This window comes from Meleagris gallopavo, chromosome 2 (assembly GCF_000146605.3).
Source record: "Meleagris gallopavo isolate NT-WF06-2002-E0010 breed Aviagen turkey brand Nicholas breeding stock chromosome 2, Turkey_5.1, whole genome shotgun sequence".
Lineage (NCBI taxonomy): Eukaryota > Metazoa > Chordata > Aves > Galliformes > Phasianidae > Meleagris > Meleagris gallopavo.
In genome coordinates, this window is record NC_015012.2 from 17,848,164 (window position 1) to 17,869,888 (window position 21,725).

Sequence of the window (21,725 nt, forward strand, 5' to 3'; positions counted from 1 at the left end):
AAAAATCTGTAATACAAAATGCAGTGCATGTATTTAAATCTGAAAATTTCAAGTTTAAATCTAAAATTTCACATCAAATGTGATTATTAGAATTCAAATGCTGCCTGTATCTGAAATGTGCTTTTAAAATTGTTCCTGTCAGACGTGATCCTTGGTATATTAAAACCTTTAAGTATTGACTTTTGCTGAGATTTTTCCCCAACACTGTGTGGAAGTCTATAATGCCGTATCATAGATCCATTTTATTTTTTTGATGGAGCCATATTATTCCTGTGATTTCTGTATAACTTTCATTTTCTGTTCTTCAAGGAACAGGTAGATGCAGCTGTTAAAGAGCTTCTTCAGCTGAAGGCCCAGTACAAGGCTGTTGCAGGAGTTGATTATAAGCCTGTTTCTGCTGGTAGTGCTGATGACAAAGACAAGAAGAAGAAAGAGAAAGAGAACAAGTCAGAAAAGCAGTGTAAGCAACAGAAACAAAATGATGGACCAAAAAAGAGCCTTTGCAAGGACAGAGTGGTAATGAGCTCTCTTCAAATGGGCCAGGAGAGGGTCAAGGCCCTAAGAAACAAACCAGGTGAAGATTAGATCCTTAATCTATTTGATAAAAACCTGCACTGTTTACCTCCATTCAGACTTTAGAGTTTTGCAAGTTTCTCATTTCACTTGAAAGCATTAAAGATTACAAAACAATAGTTTATATTCAGCATCAAGCAAAAGCAAATTACTGAAGTTTACTTAATGTCTGTTTCACCTCAGTATCCCTCTGAGGAGAACTCTGCCTAGCCTGTAGAAAGCACAAGGTAACGTGCACAGTTTGTTACCATGGTTCAGCTGTCATTGGGAACTTGCTGTGTTTCTTTATTTGCTTCTGCAAATGTGCTGCTGTGTCTTCCTCACTACAAAACCTGGGTTGGGGTTGGAAAAATCAAAGCCTTGTGCTTTTTTTTTTTCTTTCAGTTATATCAGGTTTACAAAGTATTTACTGTGTTTACCTTGAGAATTATGTAACCCAGAGCAAGGCACTTTGGATGCTAATGGTGGAACTCTCCAGAGATGATTGCTGTGCATTCCATCTCCTGCTCCCATACCGAAAGTTTAGAGGTTTTTTCACAGCATATATTATGCAACACTACCTGTTTCCTATTTCAGATTTATAGTTTAGAGTTCAACTTCTCTAGTATTAGAGCTAGAGATATGGTTATTTTTTAATAGAAATTATGCTGGAGAAATGTATTTTTCACCCTTAATTTTCTCTGTTCATCAAGGTATGCAAACTGTGCTTTTATCTATTGTTATTTGAGCCTGGTAAAAATTGAGGGAGTTTGGCCTTTGCTAGGATTTTGGAGATTGACTGGTTATCTTTATCTTGATTGTAGAATGTTTTCTATCTTAGAGTGACTGATGCGTTTAATTAGATAAATAATTCAAGTTGCTTCTTTTTCTTGAAACTATAATTTCAGGCTGGGTAAGAAATGAAAAACAAACAAACAGCCCAAACCGAGGAAAAACTCACAACTTAGCAAACAAACAATTAAAACAAAACAAAACAAAAAAACAACCAGAATAAAATAGCTTGTATGTGTTAGTTTTATGTTCTTATTGGAGGTGCTTGAGTTTTTTAGTGCAACATTATGAGGATCTTTAATGCAACCTTGATGAGAATTACAAGGGTTTAAATGGTGAAAAAGAAATAGATCTGTTTTTATAAAATATTCTTGTTATGCCAGGTAAGGAACTGCTAGCAATCCATACTACACAATTCATATTTGAACTGCCAGGGGGAAAAAAAATGGGAAAAGTTGGCATTACGAAGTGAAATTCAAGCATTCTGTTCCCTGCTCCCTCCTTCTGCCCCCACTTAAGGTCCATACTCCACTCCCAACTTTAAAAAGAAAGATTAAGTTTACTGCTAAATGCTTGATGACTCAAATCTGATTGTTTTCTAAAACCATAGGTTGGGTCTAGAAGCTAAAAAAGAAGAAAATCTTGCAGAGTGGTTCTCTCAGGTAAGTGCTCACTAGTGTTAATTAAATAATTATTTCATCCTCTTGTAAATCAGGATCTGCTTTGGTTTTATATCTTATCTAGTATTTCTATTTTTTCTTTTCCTATACAAATCAAGATACCTACTCTTGTGTTCTTGCCACTGTCTTAAGCAGAAGTGATAGATTGAAGAGCAAGGTAGCTGTCCTTGGGGAATAAAATAAAAAACAAAAACCCCAATCTGGTGTGTCAACCCTTTCATGCTTCCCACTATATCTGTGTGTGTTTCCACATTGTGTGTGCTGCACAAAACTTTAGTGAAGTGATAGGAGTGTCACAGGCATGGAAGTCTTGTTTCATCTCAAGGCAATGTGTAGCAAAAGTTGTCATCTGTTGGTAATGAAGGAGTTTGCTGGCTCACAAGGTACAAAACAACCAGAACAGAGATTACTTGTGCAGGTTACCCCATTTATGAAAGATTGTAAATAGATATCTGTGCTATGTTATCAGATATCAGTGTATGTTATCTGTTACTCCTACTGCTCCAATCTTTGCATATACATAAAGGAATAAAAAATGCTTTTCAACATGAGCTCAAGAAGTTTCTTACAGAAGCATAGTTATTTGGTTCTTGGAAGTTTGGTTCCTGTCTCTTACTTAAATAGATTCATGAAATTCAGTTTCTGAGTTTGTTATTCAGATTTGTTATTTAACTTAAATGTTCCTGGTTAAACTTTTCTCACAGATAACGAAAATGATCTCTATGGCTAACTTTGCAAAATTTTGAGCACGAATACTTTTAAATAGGAGACTTTTCTGGAGTTGCATGCCATAGACTTGAATTACTGAATATTCTTTCTGTTTGAGATTGAAACTTCAGTTTCTAATTTTTTTTGAAAGGTGATCACAAAAGCAGAGATGATTGAATACTATGATGTGAGTGGCTGTTATGTTCTTCGTCCTTGGGCTCATGCCATTTGGGAAGCTATCAAGAACTTTTTCGATGCTGAGATCAAGAAACTTGGTGTGGAAAACTGCTACTTCCCCATGTTTGTATCCCAGGCTGCACTAGAGAAAGAGAAGAGTCATATTGCTGATTTTGCCCCTGAGGTATACTTCAAAACTTTAATATGAATATAAGAAAACCCAACCCATTAGTCCACAGCTGGGCACGAAAGCAGGTTTTCTTCAAACTTGTTTGATTCTCTTTTATTTATCTATTTTTCCTTCAGGTTGCTTGGGTCACAAAATCTGGGAAAACGGAACTCGCTGAACCGATTGCTATACGCCCCACAAGTGAAACAGGTAGACTTCTTCTCATGCAGTTCACCTGTAAAGGAAACAGTTATAGGTACAGTAAAGGTTATAAACGAGAGTCCTTTCAGGAAAGAGGAAACTTGTCTTTTAGAATGTTTTCTTCAAATCCTTACCGTATTTCATAAATTCTGCTGCCGCTTACAGCAAATGTCACAGACAGTGACAATGGACTTCTTTTGAACATTTACACCTCAGAATTGTTTTTTATTAATATCCCGATGATCAACTGACTTTGACTGAGAAAAACATTGGGGTTTGTTTGTTTGTTTGTTTTTAAAAGTATTTTTGCAAATAAAATTCTTCATCTCATAATTCAGTTTGTAATGTTTTTTGACAACAGTTGTGAAACTAAATTTCACTAAATTTTCCTTTAAGTAATTTATATAAACATTTTAAGACTTAATGCAGGATGAATTTTTAAGTGAGTCAAGCCTGGTACAGTATCCTGAAATCTTGATATCAATGGATTTTTATTGGTGAATGTGAATATACTTGCATACTGTAAGCCAGTGACTCAAACTGTGTCATTAGATAGTTAAGCTTTGGATTGATTGTACTTTGATCCACATCCTGCATAAGGACAAGCAAGCTATTTTCTAACAAAACAGGATAAAATGAAACTACTTCTTTCACCAAAAATGTATGTTAAAACAAATATGTTTCAAAGAAAACTATAGCATAAAAGTGTGATTCTCACAGTAGAGAATATATTTTATGTGTAGCAAAGAGAAAGTTTTGGTGTGAAGTGACTGCATTAGGCAGAGAATCCAAACTGCTTTCTTTTTTTCACAGTTATGTATCCTGCATATGCAAAGTGGGTGCAGTCACACAGAGATCTTCCTATCAAGCTTAATCAGTGGTGCAATGTTGTGGTACGTCAGCATGTAATTTCTAACTGAAGTGATTTAAGTGCACTGTAGATCATTTATCCCATGTGGATATGGCCTGGTGATACTAATCACAGCACATATTTCATGGCAGAAGTATGAATGTGGTTTATGTGATTTTATTTTTCCTCACTTCTTAATGAAACTCGTTGCTAATGTATACTGTTGATGATATCGTGTGAGTATGAATCTATAAATAGTTGACTTTTTAGCTTTATTCAGAATTTTTGAGCTTTAAATTCAAAGGTTAGTTTATTTTTAATAAATAATCTGAGACTGTAGTGCACATTTTGGCATTCATTTTCTTTTTCCTGTTGTATTTTGTTTCCAGCGTTGGGAGTTCAAACATCCTCAGCCTTTCCTTCGCACTCGTGAGTTCCTTTGGCAAGAGGGTCACACAGCATTTGCAACATATGAAGAAGCTGCAGAGGAAGTAATAAAGCAAATATGCTTTTGCTTTCAGAAAGTTATCTTACTCCATAGCAATGCAAACAAATCTTTTTAACAAGAGCTTGGTGAAAAAATGTCTCCTTTTTTTTTTGAGAGCCCTCGTGAAAAATGTCAGCTGTGCTTGAACCTTTGTTTTTTCTCAGGTGTAACCTATTGGTGGATCTTTAGTTATTTAGATATTTAGATATTTCAAATATGACAAGTTTAAAGAGTGTGATCTTCATATAGGATGCTTATTTCCCTTAAAAAGCAAAGAAGTTCACTTGCTAAAAATTGTAACACTTAAAGACAGGCTTCATTGAATATTGTTGACATACCCTTAGCAGATGTTCAAACTTTAATATGGAGACTAAAAGTCAGTATAACTACTGGATTGGCTTTTTAGCATGAGTCTTCTTGTTTTCTCTCACAATCTATAGTTGTTTTAATTCACAGAATAGATAAAATTCAAAGCAGTGGAAGAATTTTTTTTTTAAATCACAATGTTGAGGAAAATATTGGATTTTGAAGGTTTTAGGTATTGCTTTTTTGCCAGTATTCTGGGAATAAAAATATTTCTGGATTTAGCAAATGCAAAATACTGAGTAGTTCCTAAAGCAGTTTGTTTGTTGTAGGTGATGCAGATACTTGATCTTTATGCTCAAGTGTATGAAGATCTCCTAGCAATACCTGTTGTGAAAGGAAGGAAGACAGAAAAGGAGAAATTTGCTGGGGGTGATTACACAACAACTGTAGAGGCATTTATATCTGCCAGTGGAAGAGCTATCCAGGTATTTCTCAAATTAGGTTTTTTTTTTAAGTTATTTTCCAGTAAAAATGGCAAGATGATGAAAGTTCTAAATTTGTTAAGGTTAACCAGCAGAATTTTTTTTTTGTGCAACTATTTTTAGGGTGCAACATCACACCACCTAGGACAGAATTTCTCAAAGATGTTTGAAGTCACGTTTGAAGATCCAAAGAAACCAGGAGAAAAGCAATATGCGTATCAAAATTCCTGGGGCATTACAACTCGAACTATTGGTGTAATGACAATGATTCATGGAGATAACATGGGATTGGTGCTCCCACCTCGAGTAGCTTGTGTTCAGGTGTGTAGAAATTGTTCACAATATGCCTTTAACTACTTTAACTACTTTTATTTTTTTTTTTTTCCATTTCCTGTCTTGGAATTCGTGAGGTTTTTGTATTGGGAACCAAAAATGTTGTAACGTAGAATAGGAGCTAATTCTAGAACATTCTCTATGAAGTTAATACACTTTCTTCAGGTGCTTGTGATGAACAATCTCCCTTTAATAATCCATCAGTTGAAAATAATTTTATCACTTGAATGAATAGAGACATGTATTCCTTACTTCTGAGATCATGAAAGAAATTACTGGGTCACAATATTTGTTTAAGCTTATAAAAAATAAATTAGCACCTAGTTATTATGGAATGTGAAATATCTGTCACATTACATTGCAGGTTGTAATTATTCCCTGTGGTATCACAAATACCCTTTCTGAAGAGGACAGAGAGGCTTTATTGAAGAAATGTAATGAGTATCTTAAAAGGCTGCTTAATGCTAATGTCCGTGTACGTGCTGATTTAAGAGACAACTATTCACCTGGCTGGAAGTTCAATCATTGGGAACTTAAGGTATGTTTTTTCCCAGGGGGTATTTCAAATACCCTCTAAGGGGATACACAGGGGGCGCATATGTGTGTCTTGTATTCTGAAAATAACTGTTTTTTCTAAATGAAGCCTGATAAGCACCTCTATATCATCCTCTTGCAGCTCGGAAGACCAATGGTATCCTGGGCTGCAGCAAAGGAAAGGAGGCCAGCAGGGCAAGGGAGGTGATTGTCTCCCTCTCCTCTGCCCTTGTGAGGCCCCATCTGGAGTACTGCATCCAGGCTTGGGGCCCACAGTATGGGAGGAATGTGGAGGGCTAGGAAGATGATCTGAGGGCTGGAGCACCTTTCCTGTGAAGGACTGAGGGAGCTGGGCTTCTTCAGCCTGGAGAAGAGAAGGCTCCCAGATGACCTCATTGCTGCCTTCCAGTACTTGAAGGGGGGGAGCTTACAAGCAGGAGGGCAGCTGACTTTTTACATGGTCTAATGATAATAGGACAAGGTGGAATGACTTACAAGAGGGAAGATTTAGGTTAGATGTTAAGAAAAAATTGTTTACTGAAAGGGTGGGGAGGTGCTGGCACAGCTGCCCAGATAGGTTCTGGATGCTACGTCCCTGAAGGTTTTCAAGGCTAGGTTGGATGGGATCCTGGGCAGCCTGATCTGGTGGGTGGCAGCCCTGCCCATGGCAGTAGGGTTGGAATTAGATGATCTTTAAGGTCTTCTGCAATATTAGCTAATCTTTGATTTGAGTATTCTACTTACTGATAAATGAAGTGCTTTCTGAGACTTCACAGTTTGCTAGGATATGCATATTATTAGCAGACCCTGAACCTACCTTATATACCTAGAAAATCAACTGCATGTTTAAAAATTTGTGTTAAGTGATTCCAGGGTCTCAACAGTATGTTCCACACAGTGGAACACAGAAAGTAAACCTGTATGGTGTAACAAAGATAGGAGTGATTTTGTTGATTCAAAACACTTATGTTGCCCTTCATATGTTAGTTGTTTGTTTCATCAGAAATAATAGTCTTTTGAAAAATAAAAATAGCAGAGCTGAGTGAAACAGTGTTTATTAGAAATGGACAATATGTTGAGTGATGCCATGTCTGGAATTTGAAATTAGTTGGAATATGTTCATCTTCAGCATAAATTGATGGAAACTCTCTGAGCTGTTAAAAGTTCTCACTGTGTTCAGGTTCTCCTTCCTTTGTGTAACCCCTTATGTTTTTTAAAGTGGAGCTTTAAAGACCAATAGTCCATGTTAGGAGGCTTTTTAAAAATAAAACAAAAATCAGATTTACCAAGGAGGTGCAGCAGGATGCAAAATTGATTCTTTTTATAAAATTGATGAGAATATTCTGCATAAGTCATTTATATATGCAACCTTATATTGCAGTTAAATGTCATTAGTGTGTATGTATACATATACACTATATATTTATAAAATTGTCTTGTGTTCCCCACACTCCCTGAATTTCCTCTTCTCCCCACAAAACAATCTCACAAACAAAGCTCTGGCATTTTATCTTCTTGGCTTAAATTTTGACAGAACAAGAACAGGCAGAATATGCAAACTACATCTTCAACTGCAGGCAAAGTGCACTCATTTTACTGAGTACTGATAAGGAACTATAATAGGGTACAAAAATATATATACAAGGGTACTAAAGTTATAAATACAAAAGTGAACTGGAAAGTATTTTGCCTTATCTGCTTCTCAGCTTAGCACATTTCTGACATGAAGCACTAAATATTTTTGACTCAGTTTTAATTATGGAGACCATTTGTTCTATATGCTGTAAATTAAAATGATATTGATGTTATTTGATATAGTCTTGAACAGCTTTTTCTGTAGCTTTGCAGGAGGAGTAGATAAATCTTCCTTCAGATGGCTTTCACTCAATTGTTCATACTTCTTAGCATAAAGACTTTGAGTTATGGGGAATCGTTTAGAAGCTGTGAACTTGAAGAAATTTCTGAGAACAAAGTTAGTAGGAAGCTTGGCTAAATATCTGTATGATGTTTTTAACTTTTAGCTTACTGATGAGGTTTCTTTTACGTGGAATAAAACTGCATGCACCTCTACTTGCTCTCTTATGAACTCTTTGCATATAGCTTACAATCCACATTAGCAGGATGTAAAGGAAAACGCATGAAACTTGGTAGACTCCTCACTGACCAGTAAAATGAAATCTTTGCTTGCCTGTACATGAGAGATGAAAAATTACACAGTTCCTATCACTGAAGTTTATGGGGAATAAAAACTCTAAAAACCAGATTTGCACTATTTGGGGTAACTGAATGTAGTATCAGCAGTGTTTTAATAGTCTTGATATCACACGTTGGCACAGATGCAGTCTCCGAACTAGCGAGACACAACTGCAGCAAGATATCATGCACAAGTGAAAAGGCTGTGAATGGGAAAGACAGAAACTGATAATCATTCTACTGCTTTTACTCATTTATTTCAAAGAACTTAAATACATAAAGGAGTTCCATGTTAAGACTGTACTTTATAGCAAAATGAAGGAGAAAAGTAACTCCTGTGAGAATCATGTACTCATTATAGTTTTCACTTTTTTTTCCCCATGAAGGGTGTACCTGTCAGGCTTGAAGTGGGACCACGAGACATGAAGAGCCAACAGTTTGTAGCTGTCAGAAGAGACACAGGACAGAAGCTGACTTTTTCGGAACATGAGGCGGAAGAGAAACTGAAGCAGATTTTGGAGGAAATCCATGCTAATCTATACAGCAGGTAAATTGAGAGGTGTAGGAATGCCTGTGGTAATCACAGATGCACTTAAGCTGATAGAATAATTTCCTCAAGTCATTGATTGAACTGTGCAGAAAGATGGGTTTGGACCACCTTTCTGTTAGTAGTATTTCATTTTTCTACCTCTGAAACTTACTCACCCGCAGTGATTAAAAGCTTCCTTTAGTTCATGAAAGAGAATGCCAAAGGTTATGAACTTCCTTACAAGAACTCAGTGAAGTATTTTTTTTATTAATAAATAGTTAACAGGATAATTTTGTACAAGATTCATTCCTGAAATATGCTCTTGGTAGGGAGTTTTGGAACACACAAAGTTGACCAGCAGTTGAAGATCTGTTTTCAGAAGTTTATGTTAAGGCCATATGTTCTATTGACTTTCATATGATTGTTTGCTCATAAGCAATGCTTTTAAACTCTTTGCAGTTATTTCATATGCCAAATCTCCTGCATGCCAATCACTGCAGATGAGTTTTACTGCTGGCATATACTTTCTTTTGTGGTGAACCCAGTTACTTACAAGCCAAATATGTTTACTTATTCAGAATCTGAATAGTAGAATGCTTTTTAACTAAATTGAAAGAAAATATATCTCCACAGTATTTATCTGTTTCTGTCTACAGCTGGTCAGTATTGAACTGATGTGCAAAACAGTGTGAATTAGCATAGTAAAATACGCAGCAGCCTGTGTAGCCTGTTAGCAGTCATTCAAAATTTTATCTTTTTGGTGGCAGGACTGGTAGAAAAACATAATTGGAATGAATATATAGTTCTTCTTCTTCTAACTTTTGTTTTGACGAACTCTGAAAATTTGGTTCTGTTGGCCACTGAGGTTAAGTTAAGGTTAATCTACCTTGTGTTCCCCCCACCTCCTTTTTATAGAGCTTCTGAAGACTTAAGAAATCATATGGTGGTGGCCAATACTATGGAAGACTTTCAAAAGGAGCTTGATTCAGGAAAGGTAAGGAAACTTACTTCATTCCAAAATCCTGGTAAATGTCTTCCTCTGCTTACTGTCTATAACAAATAGTTGGAGGCTAGAAATTTCAAAGCCTATGAATATACTTTCGTAGTTTTTATGGAACTCTCCCCTAAAAAGGATATGGAAGTGTTCCCTATGGAGTTACACTAAGGAAGATTAGCTTTCCCAAATTTTTTGGATAAGTTTTTAAATGTATTTATTCTTGCTGAAATACTGTGTTCATTACAAATTCTTGTGCTGGTGTTAGAAGTGACATCATGTCCTGAGATAACTTACATCGCTGCAGTTTGATTTGCATTTAGAGTGTTCTATTTTTGTTAGTAAGTGCTTTTCAGAGATATTAATATAAATATTTTGTTCAGATTATGATAAGCTACTGTTACTATGCTAATAAAAAACAGTGAAAAACACTTCTCAAGTCTTGTAATAGTGTCTAAGTTAAGAGTCTAAAGTGCATTCTACTTTTGTCAAAGATTTGCCTTTATGATCCAGGTCGAAGCCACTGGGTTCATTTAGAATTGCTGGGAGTCAGTACTCACCTTGGAATGATATGTAAAATAGGAGGCAGTACTATCAGAGCCTTGGAATGAATCATTAAGGTTGTGTATTTTACAGAGTTGTACCAATTAGATCTAGTCTGAAAATTTCAGAATTTCTAATAGAAAATGCTAGCACGTCATAAACCCAGTTACTTCAGTTGACTTCAGATATACCTTTATAAGTTAATCTTAGCCTTGACAATCCATTGTGCTCGATTATTGCTGCTTCTATTGCACTTGAACCAAATTTATAACAAGTTTTGGAGGAATAATTGTGAACTTCAGAGGAGGGACTGATTTTTAGCATGCTTATTGAGTGGAGGATATGGGGTTGGTTTTTTTTTTTTTAGACATTCTTTTTGCATAGATAATAATAGATAATAGTAATGTTGCCTAATGTTCCTCTACAAAACTAAATACAAGAGTGAAACATTCTGTTTCTAAATAGCTTGAGGCTATTCCTGCTGACTGCAAAGTATAATTTCGTTCATGCAGATCTCTGTAAAGCATCAGATGATTCTGGTGGTAGATCTAAAGACAAAAAATCTTTAGTCTTTGATTAGCAAACAATTCTGATCTATATTGGTGTTTAAATAGTACTACCACTCCTGGGTGTTGTAATTTCAGGATGTGCCATTATCTATCTTTCACTTTCTGAAATAAGCACTGCTTGAAACTGTATTTGTCTATCTTCAAGACAAAGAACCAGTCAAGGAAAATGTAAACTTACGTGTAAAAATTATTAAAATGGAGAGTTCAGTTCATTGCAAAAGCGCAACGTGAAGTTAATTCTAAAAGATAATTTACATACATGTAAAAAGTATATTTTGGTGAATGCTGTAGGTACCCCTTCTTTTCCCCACCTACTGCAGATAATCTCAAATGATACTGTAAAGTGTGTGCTCTTCATTGGGCCGTACTGGGTTTCATGTACAGCTAGAGGAGGAATTGCACTCTTCGGTCAATATAGTTTAAATATAGTTTAATATATAGTGAAACTTGGAAATATGAACAAGTAAATTTCAAATTGAAGATGCTTACACCATTTTAGTACTTAGGTTCCAGAAGTTTATTCTGATCACCGTGAATGGAGAAAACTGAGTTACGTTATTTTATGACTGTCTACCTATAGATGTTTTATGGACCATATCTTATGGCACATGTATTCTGTAATTTCTTTAAATTATACCGCTAGCACTGGCTATGGTTTAAAAAAATCTATAAGCTGAACTACTCCTGCTTTATTCCTGTTATTCCTTTCCCCTGACTGTAACTGAAATGTAGTCTGTTAGCTCTTCAGAAATATGGGTGCTTCTGTGTTTGTTTATTTTTTTTAAGCTCTATGCAAAGTTCACTTCAGGCTGTAAGAATAGTTCTTTACTATGGGAAGTTCTTTACAGAGAGAGTGGTGAGGTGCTGGCACAGGCTGCTCAGAGAGGTTCTGGATGCCTATCCCTGGAGTTGTTCAAGGCCAGGTTGGATGGGGCCCTGGGCAGCCTGGGCTAGTATTGAATGTGGAGGTTGGTGGCCCTACCTGCAGCGGAGGATAGGAACTTGATGATCTTTGAGGTCCCTTCCAACCCAAGCCATTCTATGATCAGTGCACCTTATTCACAGTGTTGATAGAACGAAAATGACTGTGCAGTCAGAATTTAGTAGCTCTATTGCCTTCAGCTATTAGCATGACATGAGTGCTCGGAAGGGTGCGGGAGGTGTCTTTTTTTACCAGTAATCTTAATTTTTAGGAGTCAACTTAATTTCCACTACAAATCTACTAAGAATATAAAACATCTGTAAAATGAAGTTCAGAACTTGAAAGAGATCTGTTATGCTCGCCGAGGACAGTATACTGAACATATGAGACTTCACATCTACTTTCTCAGTTTTCTTCAGCTATCTAACATTGAAACCAACTGGAAATCATGCACTGTTTTTTGTTTTTTTTTTTCTACAAGAAAAATGTGTGCTTGGTGGTTCGATTTTATCTTTAAATACGCATCTATCTTACTCAGAAAATATGAAAAGTCATTATACTGGGATTAAACTGGGAAGGCACTGTCTTGCACTATGTAACCAAATATTTGTTCTGCAGTTTGAAAAGTTTAAGCTTTTCCTGAAAAACGGGGTATTTCCAGGAGAAAACAATATTTATGCTTTCCACAGATGGAGGATGTATTACGCTTAAAAGGAAAAAAAAAAAACAAACCAACTAGCACCCTGTGTTCATTTAAATTCTGTGTCGTGTTTTCTGGGTTTCTTCATGCGACTCAGTGGAAGGATGACTATGCTTTTGTATTTCACTATTGGGAATGGGCTATTGAAATTTAATTACAGCAATCAGAAATGTTCCCACTTTGAGTACGTATGAGATCTTAAGGTTTAGGATTGTTCCAGAGACAAGGAGTTCTTTTGTAGATCTATAACTGACTTTTTTTCTCCACTCCTTTGCTCCTTTCCATTTCAGATTGTACAAATCCCTTTTTGTGGGGAAAGTGAGTGTGAGGATTGGATCAAGAAGACCACTGCCAGGTAAAATATAAATGAACTGAAGAGCATCTACGGGAATCAAAATAAAGATGTTTGAATGTAAAACAGTATGTAGGATACCTGTAGGTATGACAGAAATGTAGTCTTCACCATTGACCCTTGCTGTCCTGCATAATTCAGCATACTTAGCCCCTTAGTTTTGACACTTTCAGAGTAATTAGTGTGCACTTGAGCTTTTATGCATGGTACACTTTGCATCTTGGTTTTATAAGAAGTGCTTTTATTTACGAATATGCTTTTATTTCAGAGATCAAGATCTTGAGCCTGGTGCCCCCTCCATGGGAGCAAAAAGTCTTTGCATACCTTTCCAGCCTCTCCGTGAACTACAGAGTGGGGCGAGATGTGTCTGCGGCAAGAACCCTGCCAAGTTTTACACCCTCTTTGGTCGTAGTTACTAAACTGCTAATGGAAGCACCTTCTCCTTTATCTGTGAATTGAACTTTTTTTTAATAAGACTGAAATAGGCCCCAAACATAATCAGTTTTGCGACTTTTTAGATAATTCAAAAAAAAAAAAAACCAACCAAAGCCATAAACCATAAACACCCCCTTGTCAGTCTTAGACTAGCAGTACTTCGCAGACTTTTCTGTAAACACCTCTAATAATAAACATGTACTATGAGCTGTAATGTGCTTTTGTTTCTTTACGTGTTGCTGAATGGAGGGGACAAAATATGCCTTGCTCACGTCTTTTATTTCATTTTTAGTTCATATGTTTTCTTGTACTCTATGAGAACGTGCCTAAAAGATTGGAGAGAATGTCATCAACGCTACAATACAATTTCTACACAAAGTTCTTAGATAAGACATCTGCTTTTAATTTTGCCTTCAAAGCTTGTAAATTTTTCAGTTTTCAGTGCAGACTTTTAGGCGAGATGAATTCTACTCTTTTTGAAAATTCTCTTTTGAGCCAGGTGCTCCAAGGAATATATTCATCCCATTGTGAAACACATTTGAAAGCCTGTCTTTAATTAAATGCCACGTTGTTAGCGAGATGTAGGTGAATTACTTTGCAAAGGTCTGTTTCTCTTATCTTACAACCTGGCATTTATAGTTGTCTCACGCTGATACTGCAATCAGTAGTTTATAGGCAATCTGAAAAGGTATTTTCAGTGCTGAAGATTTTAGATTGTGGTTCTGTTAATTACAAGCTTCTTAAAGTCCTTTTTCTTCTTCACTTACTATGTGTTGCTTCGACAGAGAAGGCTACATTTTTCAGAGGTATGAAATGATTTGGGAAGAGGAAATAGTATAGGATTTGCTTAAAAAAAAAAGTCTTGGCAATACACAAAATGGTAACATTTGCCTGGCACATGTTTAACTTGTTCCTGGCTTTCTGATAAGTTTGAAGGCTGTCTCCCTAAATCCCTTGCCTTGAAGGGAAAATTTGCCAATTAAAGAATAGAACCAGCAGGATTCTCCCCAAACTCTTCCTGGGACAGTATGCAACATGAATCCCTGCTCTCCCTGTTTCCAAAATCCTTGTTTTTTGTCAGTAAGTGTATAGGAGAGTTACAGTCCTATTCTTTGATCCTTGCTTTTATTCTCAGCTGTTTCCTTTTGTGTAGATTGATGTGATTAACCTTGCTAGTCAAAACATTGTGGTTGGGACTGGACTCTTTTTAGTGGACAAGGAGAAATGGGTGCAAACTGGAACACAGGATGTTCCATGTGAACATGAGGAAGAACTTCTTTGCTGTGAAGGTGACAGAGCACAGGCCCAGGCTGCCCAGAGAGGCTGTAGAATTTCCTCTGGAGATACTCAGGACCCATCTGGACGTCCATTTGTGTGACCTGCTGTAGCAGGAGGTTGGATCAGATGATCTCCAGAAGTTCCTTCCAACTCCTAAAATTTTGTGACTCTGTAAATTGAACCAACAGCCTGTCCAGTTTATGATCTTGTATCTTGTGGTAGTATCCCAGTTTTTCAGGAAAAAATGGCCAAAAAAAAAGATGAAATACTTCAGACCAACTTGCTTGGAATTCCTCAGCACCTGGAAATTAAATAGCGGGACCAGCATGTTGTTCTTCCAACTAATGATGTGTGTCTCAAGAGGTACTGCCTACTGCTACATACTCATGTTGAGTGCTCAGAGAGAAGAAGCAGCAATGCACAATTTCTATGTCCTCGTGTATGAGTTCAGGAAGAGTACCAGTATTTTTTTTTTTTTACAGAAAAAGAACACGTCATTAAGAACAGATGAGCAGTTTCAGCTCCCATTCAAATGCTTCACGGCATCAGTATTTTAAAAATGAGGTTATGTAAGCTTCTAATAGTACAGAACAAAGAAAAGGCAAAACTAAATGCAATCTTTAACACTGCAACCTTATCAGTCTGAACAAACAGCCAACCTTCAACCAGTTGACTTGATTACAGTCATGAGTAAACATGTTGACAGCGCTGTTCTCAGAACTGAGTTGCTCTCAGTCTGCAGTGGGTTTGTTTGTTTTTTTTTTTGGGGGGGAGGGGAGGGGGGGGTCCTTCCCCACCTCCATAGTGCATTTCTTTCTGGTGATTGTGGTGCTTGAAGTGTCTGGAATGTGATGACTCATCGGTAGGTCTTTCCTGTGATCATCTTCCACAAAGGAGAGACAAATTTCTGCGTAGCAGAGACACTACTGTCAGGTATCCTACCAAAAGCACAGTCTGAGCTGCATGCAAAGCTTTATACAAACAGCCACACTTAATTGCACTGATACGAAAAAAAAAATGATAGTAACTCATCTATTAGTTACTCAGTATATGAAGTAGAATAAGATAATGCAGATGATTAAATGATACTATTTGTGCTTCTAATAGAACTGCAGACCTCTTAGTGTTATTTCTTGCACTTGCACGCTGATAAGTTTGGGTTTAATAGTATAGAAAGGTGGGATTTAGTGGAACTGCCTTAAGTAGTGCTGCTCTCTACTGACAAAACTGAGAACACTTGAGCATTGTAGCTCTACTGTAAAGAGAATGCTCGAGCTTGTATTTTGGTAATTGAAACCTTGTATAAAGTGGGACTTCTGAGAGCTCTGAAAGTCAAACCTGGTTCCTTCCCAATGGAAGGAGAATGACCGTTGAAAAAAATCTCACTTTTCACACTGTGCAGTTCAGATGATAAAACGATTTTGTTCAGAATTACTTTCAAGAAGGAAATAGCTGGAAATAAAATAGTAGCACAAATGGGAGAGGATGAAGAGGAAGAACAACGTATACGGGTTTCAGTGTCGTCATTTATTTTACTGATTCCCTCTAAAAGGATTCTGAGAACAAAACCTCAAGAGCCGTGGCTGCGACGTTTAGGTAGACAAATAGCCAAATGTTAAAAATTACATCTGTTGGCAGGCACTGCTTCTAGCATAGCAGCCTGAACTTTAAACATAAATATTTTGGCTGTTGAATCATACGAGAAAAAAGTTTTTTAAAAAAAAAAAAGTGGAGATGAGTGTTTGAGTTTTTTACCTTGAGTTAATTCATCTTGGGAAGTCTAAGGCCAGCAAGGACAATTGGTCAGCTCAGGTTATCAATGTTATTATCTTATCTGTCTTCGGAGGTACCGCATGCCATTTCCTTCCGTTTTATCTTGTAACTGTGTGTATGTATCTACACAGATGGACATAACAAACAAAAACTGGATCATAAACTTTTCAAGGAAGGCACTCGTTCTTATCTATACTGCCTGGTGTGCTTTTAGTGGCCAGATTTCCTTAACCTCTGGGATTTGGGAGTGTGCAAAACCAGCAACGTTACATTCACCGCAATGATTGACAAGAAGGGGGTCTGCTTCAGGTTCTTTTTGATCTGTTCCAGAAATGGCATAAGGCATAAACCTGAACTTCTGCATCTCTTAGTTTCCCCTTAACTTCTGTTGCGCTTTCCTCACATCTTTCTCTTTTCCTTGCAAGTGTAAGAGAATTATGATAGCGTTTTGAATTGGGCAGGGATTTGTAAATGGGAAATAAATAATGCACTTTGGCTTTATTGTTCAGCCTTTATATTTACTGGCAGCATGTTTAGAAAATGGCTTCCAGCCTGGCTTTGTTTCCATGGGCAATGTTAGAACATGCCAAAATTACAAGCATTTGAGAACTCTAGGTTGCTAAAATGGGAAGACAAATCCCTTGTCTTTAGACGTTTTCAACTACCTACCCAAGCAGTTCATGTTCACTGCGTTCTTAGAAGTAATGTCAACCAAGCACGGATTTCAAGTACATAGGATTAGTCCTGAAGCTACTGACAACAAAAATGTACAAAACAGATATCAGAGGATGTTTCTATCTAAAAGAAATTTCTTCTACAGCTGATTAAAATTCTGAGCCACCTTCCTAACTCTCCTATCTGGGCTTATTTTTGATGTCATTGGGTTCAGCAGCAAGCACCAACGCTCCCGGTAGCCTAGCTTATTTTGGTTTAGTTTTGCATGAAAAAAAGCATCTGAGGGTGGGGCACTCACAGGAGTGTAGCCTTTAAGCTGCCTTCACATGAAGAATGTTGCTAACATGCCCTTTAAACTGATTTATGGCTTTACCGCTGCCTATAAAAGCGGCTTATGCATGTGAGCAGCACTGACAGGTGGAGGGCAGAAGCGCAGAAGTGAATCGTCCCTCGCACAGCTCAGTCCCGCAGAACCGCAGCCTGAAAGAAAGGGAGCTGGAGAGATGGGTCGCTACTCAGGGAGGAGCAGCAGGCTCATCTTTATGTCCCTTTTAAGCATCGCTCTTTTTGCTGTCGAGATCTCAGTAGCATACATTGGCAATTCTCTTTCCTTAGCTTCAGATGCCTTCGCGGTTCTCTCTCACTTCATCTCCATGATCATCGGTTTGCTCGGTGTGAGGTTCAGTCGCATCAGATGGCACAAGGCAAACACTTTCGGCTTCAGCCGGGCAGATGTGCTGGGAGCCTTTGGCAACTCTGTTTTTGCCACTGCTCTCATGTTCAGCATCTTCGTTGAGGCAATCAAGAGGTACATCAACCCTCAGAAGACAGAGAAAGCACTGCTTGTCCTCATTGTCGGGATCGTAGGTCTGTCCTTCAATGTGTTCAACTATATTCTCTTCATGGACTGCTGTTTCTGTCGTGCACCTCAAGGAGACCCTGAAACAGGTAAATAATCTAACGCAGCCACTTTACATCTCAGCCTTCTATGTTTCTAATTACTGACTTGTGTGGAGACTATTTACTGCTTTTCTGAGATGAGTGAGTACCACACCATGGTTTTCTTCATTCTTTGGTTAGCAAGGTAATGGATGTTGTGTCTGAACCTGTACGTGTTTCCTGCTTATTCTGTAAGGCAGCTGTAACTACATGTGCCTCTAAGTAAATAACGTATGGTGTATTTGGTGGCTTTAAGTAGAGAACAGTGATTTGCAAGATGCATTTTCCTCTTACTCCTCTGGCTAGCCAAACATGGGACAAGGTGTTGTACAGATGTGCTATGACCATAAGGAGATACTTATTAGGAAAAAACTACTTCTGAAATGTCAGTTATCCACAACCAATAACTGCCACTAATTGAGTAATTCTGTTCTAACTTTTGTCCAGGACCTGGTTATCTTTCGAGAGGTATATTTTGTACAAGTCAAAATAATAGGTCAAGGCAAAAGGGGATTCTCAGCCTTCTTTAATTTGAGATTAGTCGGTTAAAGACAACTATTCTGAGAGTATTTGAATTCTGAAAAACTTGTGGATACAGAGCTGAAAGACTCTTTGCTATTGATCATTAGCACGAGCTTTAAGGAGAGAAGGGAGAAGCAGTGGTTCTCTGACCTAAATCTTTCCACCACATGGCTGCAAAAATCTCACTGACTGCAAACAGCCCGTCATGCTCCGTCAAGAGTTTGCAAAAGTTGAGTGCATGGAGGGTTTCACCTTTTAGTTTGGTTTTTTTTTTTCCGCAATATGATTTTCAGATTTCAGATCACAGCATAGGAATTTCAAATCCAAAGGGATGGGGACTCTTTATTTTATTATTGCAGAAAAATGCCTCATTTATTTGATGTAATTTACATGCACGTGCATATACATACAAACACAATTCTTTAAAATAGGAATATTCCAGTTGGGATAGGAACCAGGCATTTGCAAAACATTTATTGGACATCCTGGGGGAAAGCTGAGAGACCCATATAAAAGCTGCTGTTTTTATGTACTGCTACAGGTGATAAATGATACGTTTTATATTTGATTTTAAGGCTGCACAGGGCTTTAGAGGTTCTTGTAAACCTGGGCTGAAATTAAAGTCTGTCAGTTTATATTTCAATGTCTAATGGAAAATAGTGGAAAATATTTCTAATCATTATTAAAACTACCTCTACTTACTAATAAAGGTACAACCTTACTGGTGTGCAACACCACAGCCACATGTATAGCTTATTTTGTCTGCCTGTTTGTTTAGACGCCCAGTTCTTTAAAATTTAAGCTTCTCTTAGAAAAAAGCCATAGTAGTATATAGGTGGCAAAGGGACTTATTGGGGTTTTTAGCTTTCAGACTGTCACCAGTTCCTTGCAACAGCTTAACCTCTGTTTGTGATGGTTTCTTGGAAGAAAGTCTGTTTCACCCTAGAAGAAAATTGTGTCTCTGGGTGCAGTCAGGGAGGAGAAACAGATCAGCACTTACAGACATGGAAGGAGAGTGTCAGGCAACTAGGGAATTAACAGAAATTAATGCAGTTGCATAGGTAAATGCTGGTTTTGCTGCTTCCAACAACTCAGTATGTCTGCGTAGCCATCCCTCTCCCTCCTGTGGACACACGTCCAGATTCTGCTCTTGGAAATGCCTAGAAGCTCTGTGTTATTTTCGGTTGTATTTCAGTTACGTAAGATAGGGATGACAGTTGTACCATCTCATAAACTGAGCACATACATGTGTCTGTGGCTTTGTCTCTGTTTCTGGTAACTTTATTCTTCTCTGTCAGTAATAGCAAAGCAATACCATTTTCTCTCTGGGCCAACCTAGTCAGTCAGAGGTGTCCCTGCCCATAGCAGGGAGATGGAACTAGGTGATCCTTAAGGTCCCTTCTAACCCAAGCCTTTCCAGGATTCTATGACTTGATTTTTTTAATTCCAGTTTAGGTGGATTTTCATATTTATTTTCTCTAATTCTCTCCACATTCAATATGAGTAGGATTTGTAACTTTTTAAGATGTTATTCCTCAAAAACCTCTAGTCTTAAAAGCGTATGCATGTGCTTTATATGCCTATAATAATAAAAGGGCTGCTCCGAAAGTAATGCCTCCCATTTTATGATATCAGAGGTGGGTGTTGGTGGTATGGCAGCAGAGACTGAACTTTCCTGCCAATATCCCATTTCATGTTGCTGCCATGCAACAGACAGCAGCAGAAGGGCAGTCTGACAAAATGGTGACTCACTTGTAAGTGCGTATATAGCAAAGGAATGTCACTGAATTCCTCCAAGCTGAAAAAATGGCACCCATTGTGACACTCATCAGCACTTGCTGAACATTTATGAAGACCAAACAGTAGATGGGAGCACAGTGAGGTGGTGAGTGGTGTGTCTCAGCAGTGACAATAATGATAGCATGTCACCTCCTCTGGTACATATTTGAGCATGGTGACGATGCATAGCTAATGGTGGTGACTGTTGAAAAATAGGGTTTTGTAGTTGAGTATTTGCTCTATCAAATAGTGATATTGTGCTCTTTGTATCTGTTATAGTTTCCATGGAAATAACTAGGAGAGATTATTTTAGGAGCAACCTACTTGTGTATATATAGAATCATTTGAGTTGGAAGAGACCCTTAAAGGCCATCTAGTCCAAATCCCCTGCAGTGACCAGGGACACTTACAGATCGATCAGGGTGCTCCAGCCTGACCTTGGATGTCTCTGGGCAACATGTGCCCGTGCCTCACCACCCTGATTGTAAAAAGCCTCTTTCTTATATCCAGTCTAAATCTCCCCTCTTTTAGTTTGAAACCATTTCCCCTTGTCTTATCGCAACAGACACTGCTAAAGAGTCTGTCCCCTTCTTTCTATAGTACCCCTTTAGATACTAAAAGGCTGCTATCAGGTCTCCCTGGAGACTTCTCCAGGCTGAACAGCCCCAGCTCTCTCAGCCTATATGTATGTGTATGTATATAAATATATATGAAACATGAAACAAGAGGGATTCAATCTCACTCGGTTATCTTGCATATAAGATATTTGTCGAGGCAAATTTTCTAGTGTGTCAACACTTCTAGCAGAAATCGAAGGGGATGGTCATGATCTCTGAACCTCACTGGGGCAATCCAGCTGTGCGCAAGCGATACCCTTGGTGACTCCTGTGCAATCTTCTGACTTCGGTGATCACTGTAGACTGAAGTTTCACAGAGAAGACCTCCTCTTACCTTGCTTCAAATCTCTGTTCCCTAAGCAGGGGGTTGATCTAAACAACCCTCCTCTCTCTTCCAGGTGATTGTTCGCTTTCTTTGAAAAGTTCCATGTGAAAAATAGAGCATTTCAGACAGCAAGAGTTCAGTCAATGTTTGTTGTAGGCTAGATCTACGAGGTAGTGGGCCCTGAGAGTGCTGCTCACAAGCACCTATATATCTCCCCATCTTTCTCCCTTGCTGTGCTTCTCGTTGTTCAGCTCATTGTGGCATCTTCTCCTCAGGTTCTTATTTTAGTACAAGTACTCTTGTCAAGAA

General features: G+C 37.8%; 2 protein-coding genes across 2 annotated transcripts in view; both read left to right on the forward strand.

Annotated features, from left to right (window-relative positions):
* The window catches only part of EPRS1 (glutamyl-prolyl-tRNA synthetase 1), a 37,553-nt gene extending 24,061 nt beyond the window's left edge, over positions 1–13,492 (forward strand). Inside the window, 14 exon segments of the mRNA XM_019612658.2 lie at positions 310–484; positions 487–574; positions 1,955–2,006; positions 2,884–3,093; positions 3,216–3,288; positions 4,093–4,172; positions 4,519–4,620; positions 5,252–5,407; positions 5,528–5,725; positions 6,102–6,275; positions 8,851–9,011; positions 9,909–9,987; positions 13,012–13,076; positions 13,342–13,492. Of these exon segments, the coding sequence (XP_019468203.1) occupies positions 310–484; positions 487–574; positions 1,955–2,006; positions 2,884–3,093; positions 3,216–3,288; positions 4,093–4,172; positions 4,519–4,620; positions 5,252–5,407; positions 5,528–5,725; positions 6,102–6,275; positions 8,851–9,011; positions 9,909–9,987; positions 13,012–13,076; positions 13,342–13,492 (1,764 nt within the window).
* Positions 13,493–17,641: 4,149 nt separating this feature from the next.
* Positions 17,642–21,725, forward strand: part of SLC30A10 (solute carrier family 30 member 10) — a 20,292-nt gene continuing 16,208 nt past the window's right edge. Inside the window, exon 1 of the mRNA XM_010706694.3 lies at positions 17,642–18,182. Coding sequence (XP_010704996.1) covers positions 17,738–18,182 — 445 coding nt within the window. The 5' untranslated portion in view covers positions 17,642–17,737. The remainder of the gene's footprint in view (positions 18,183–21,725) is intronic.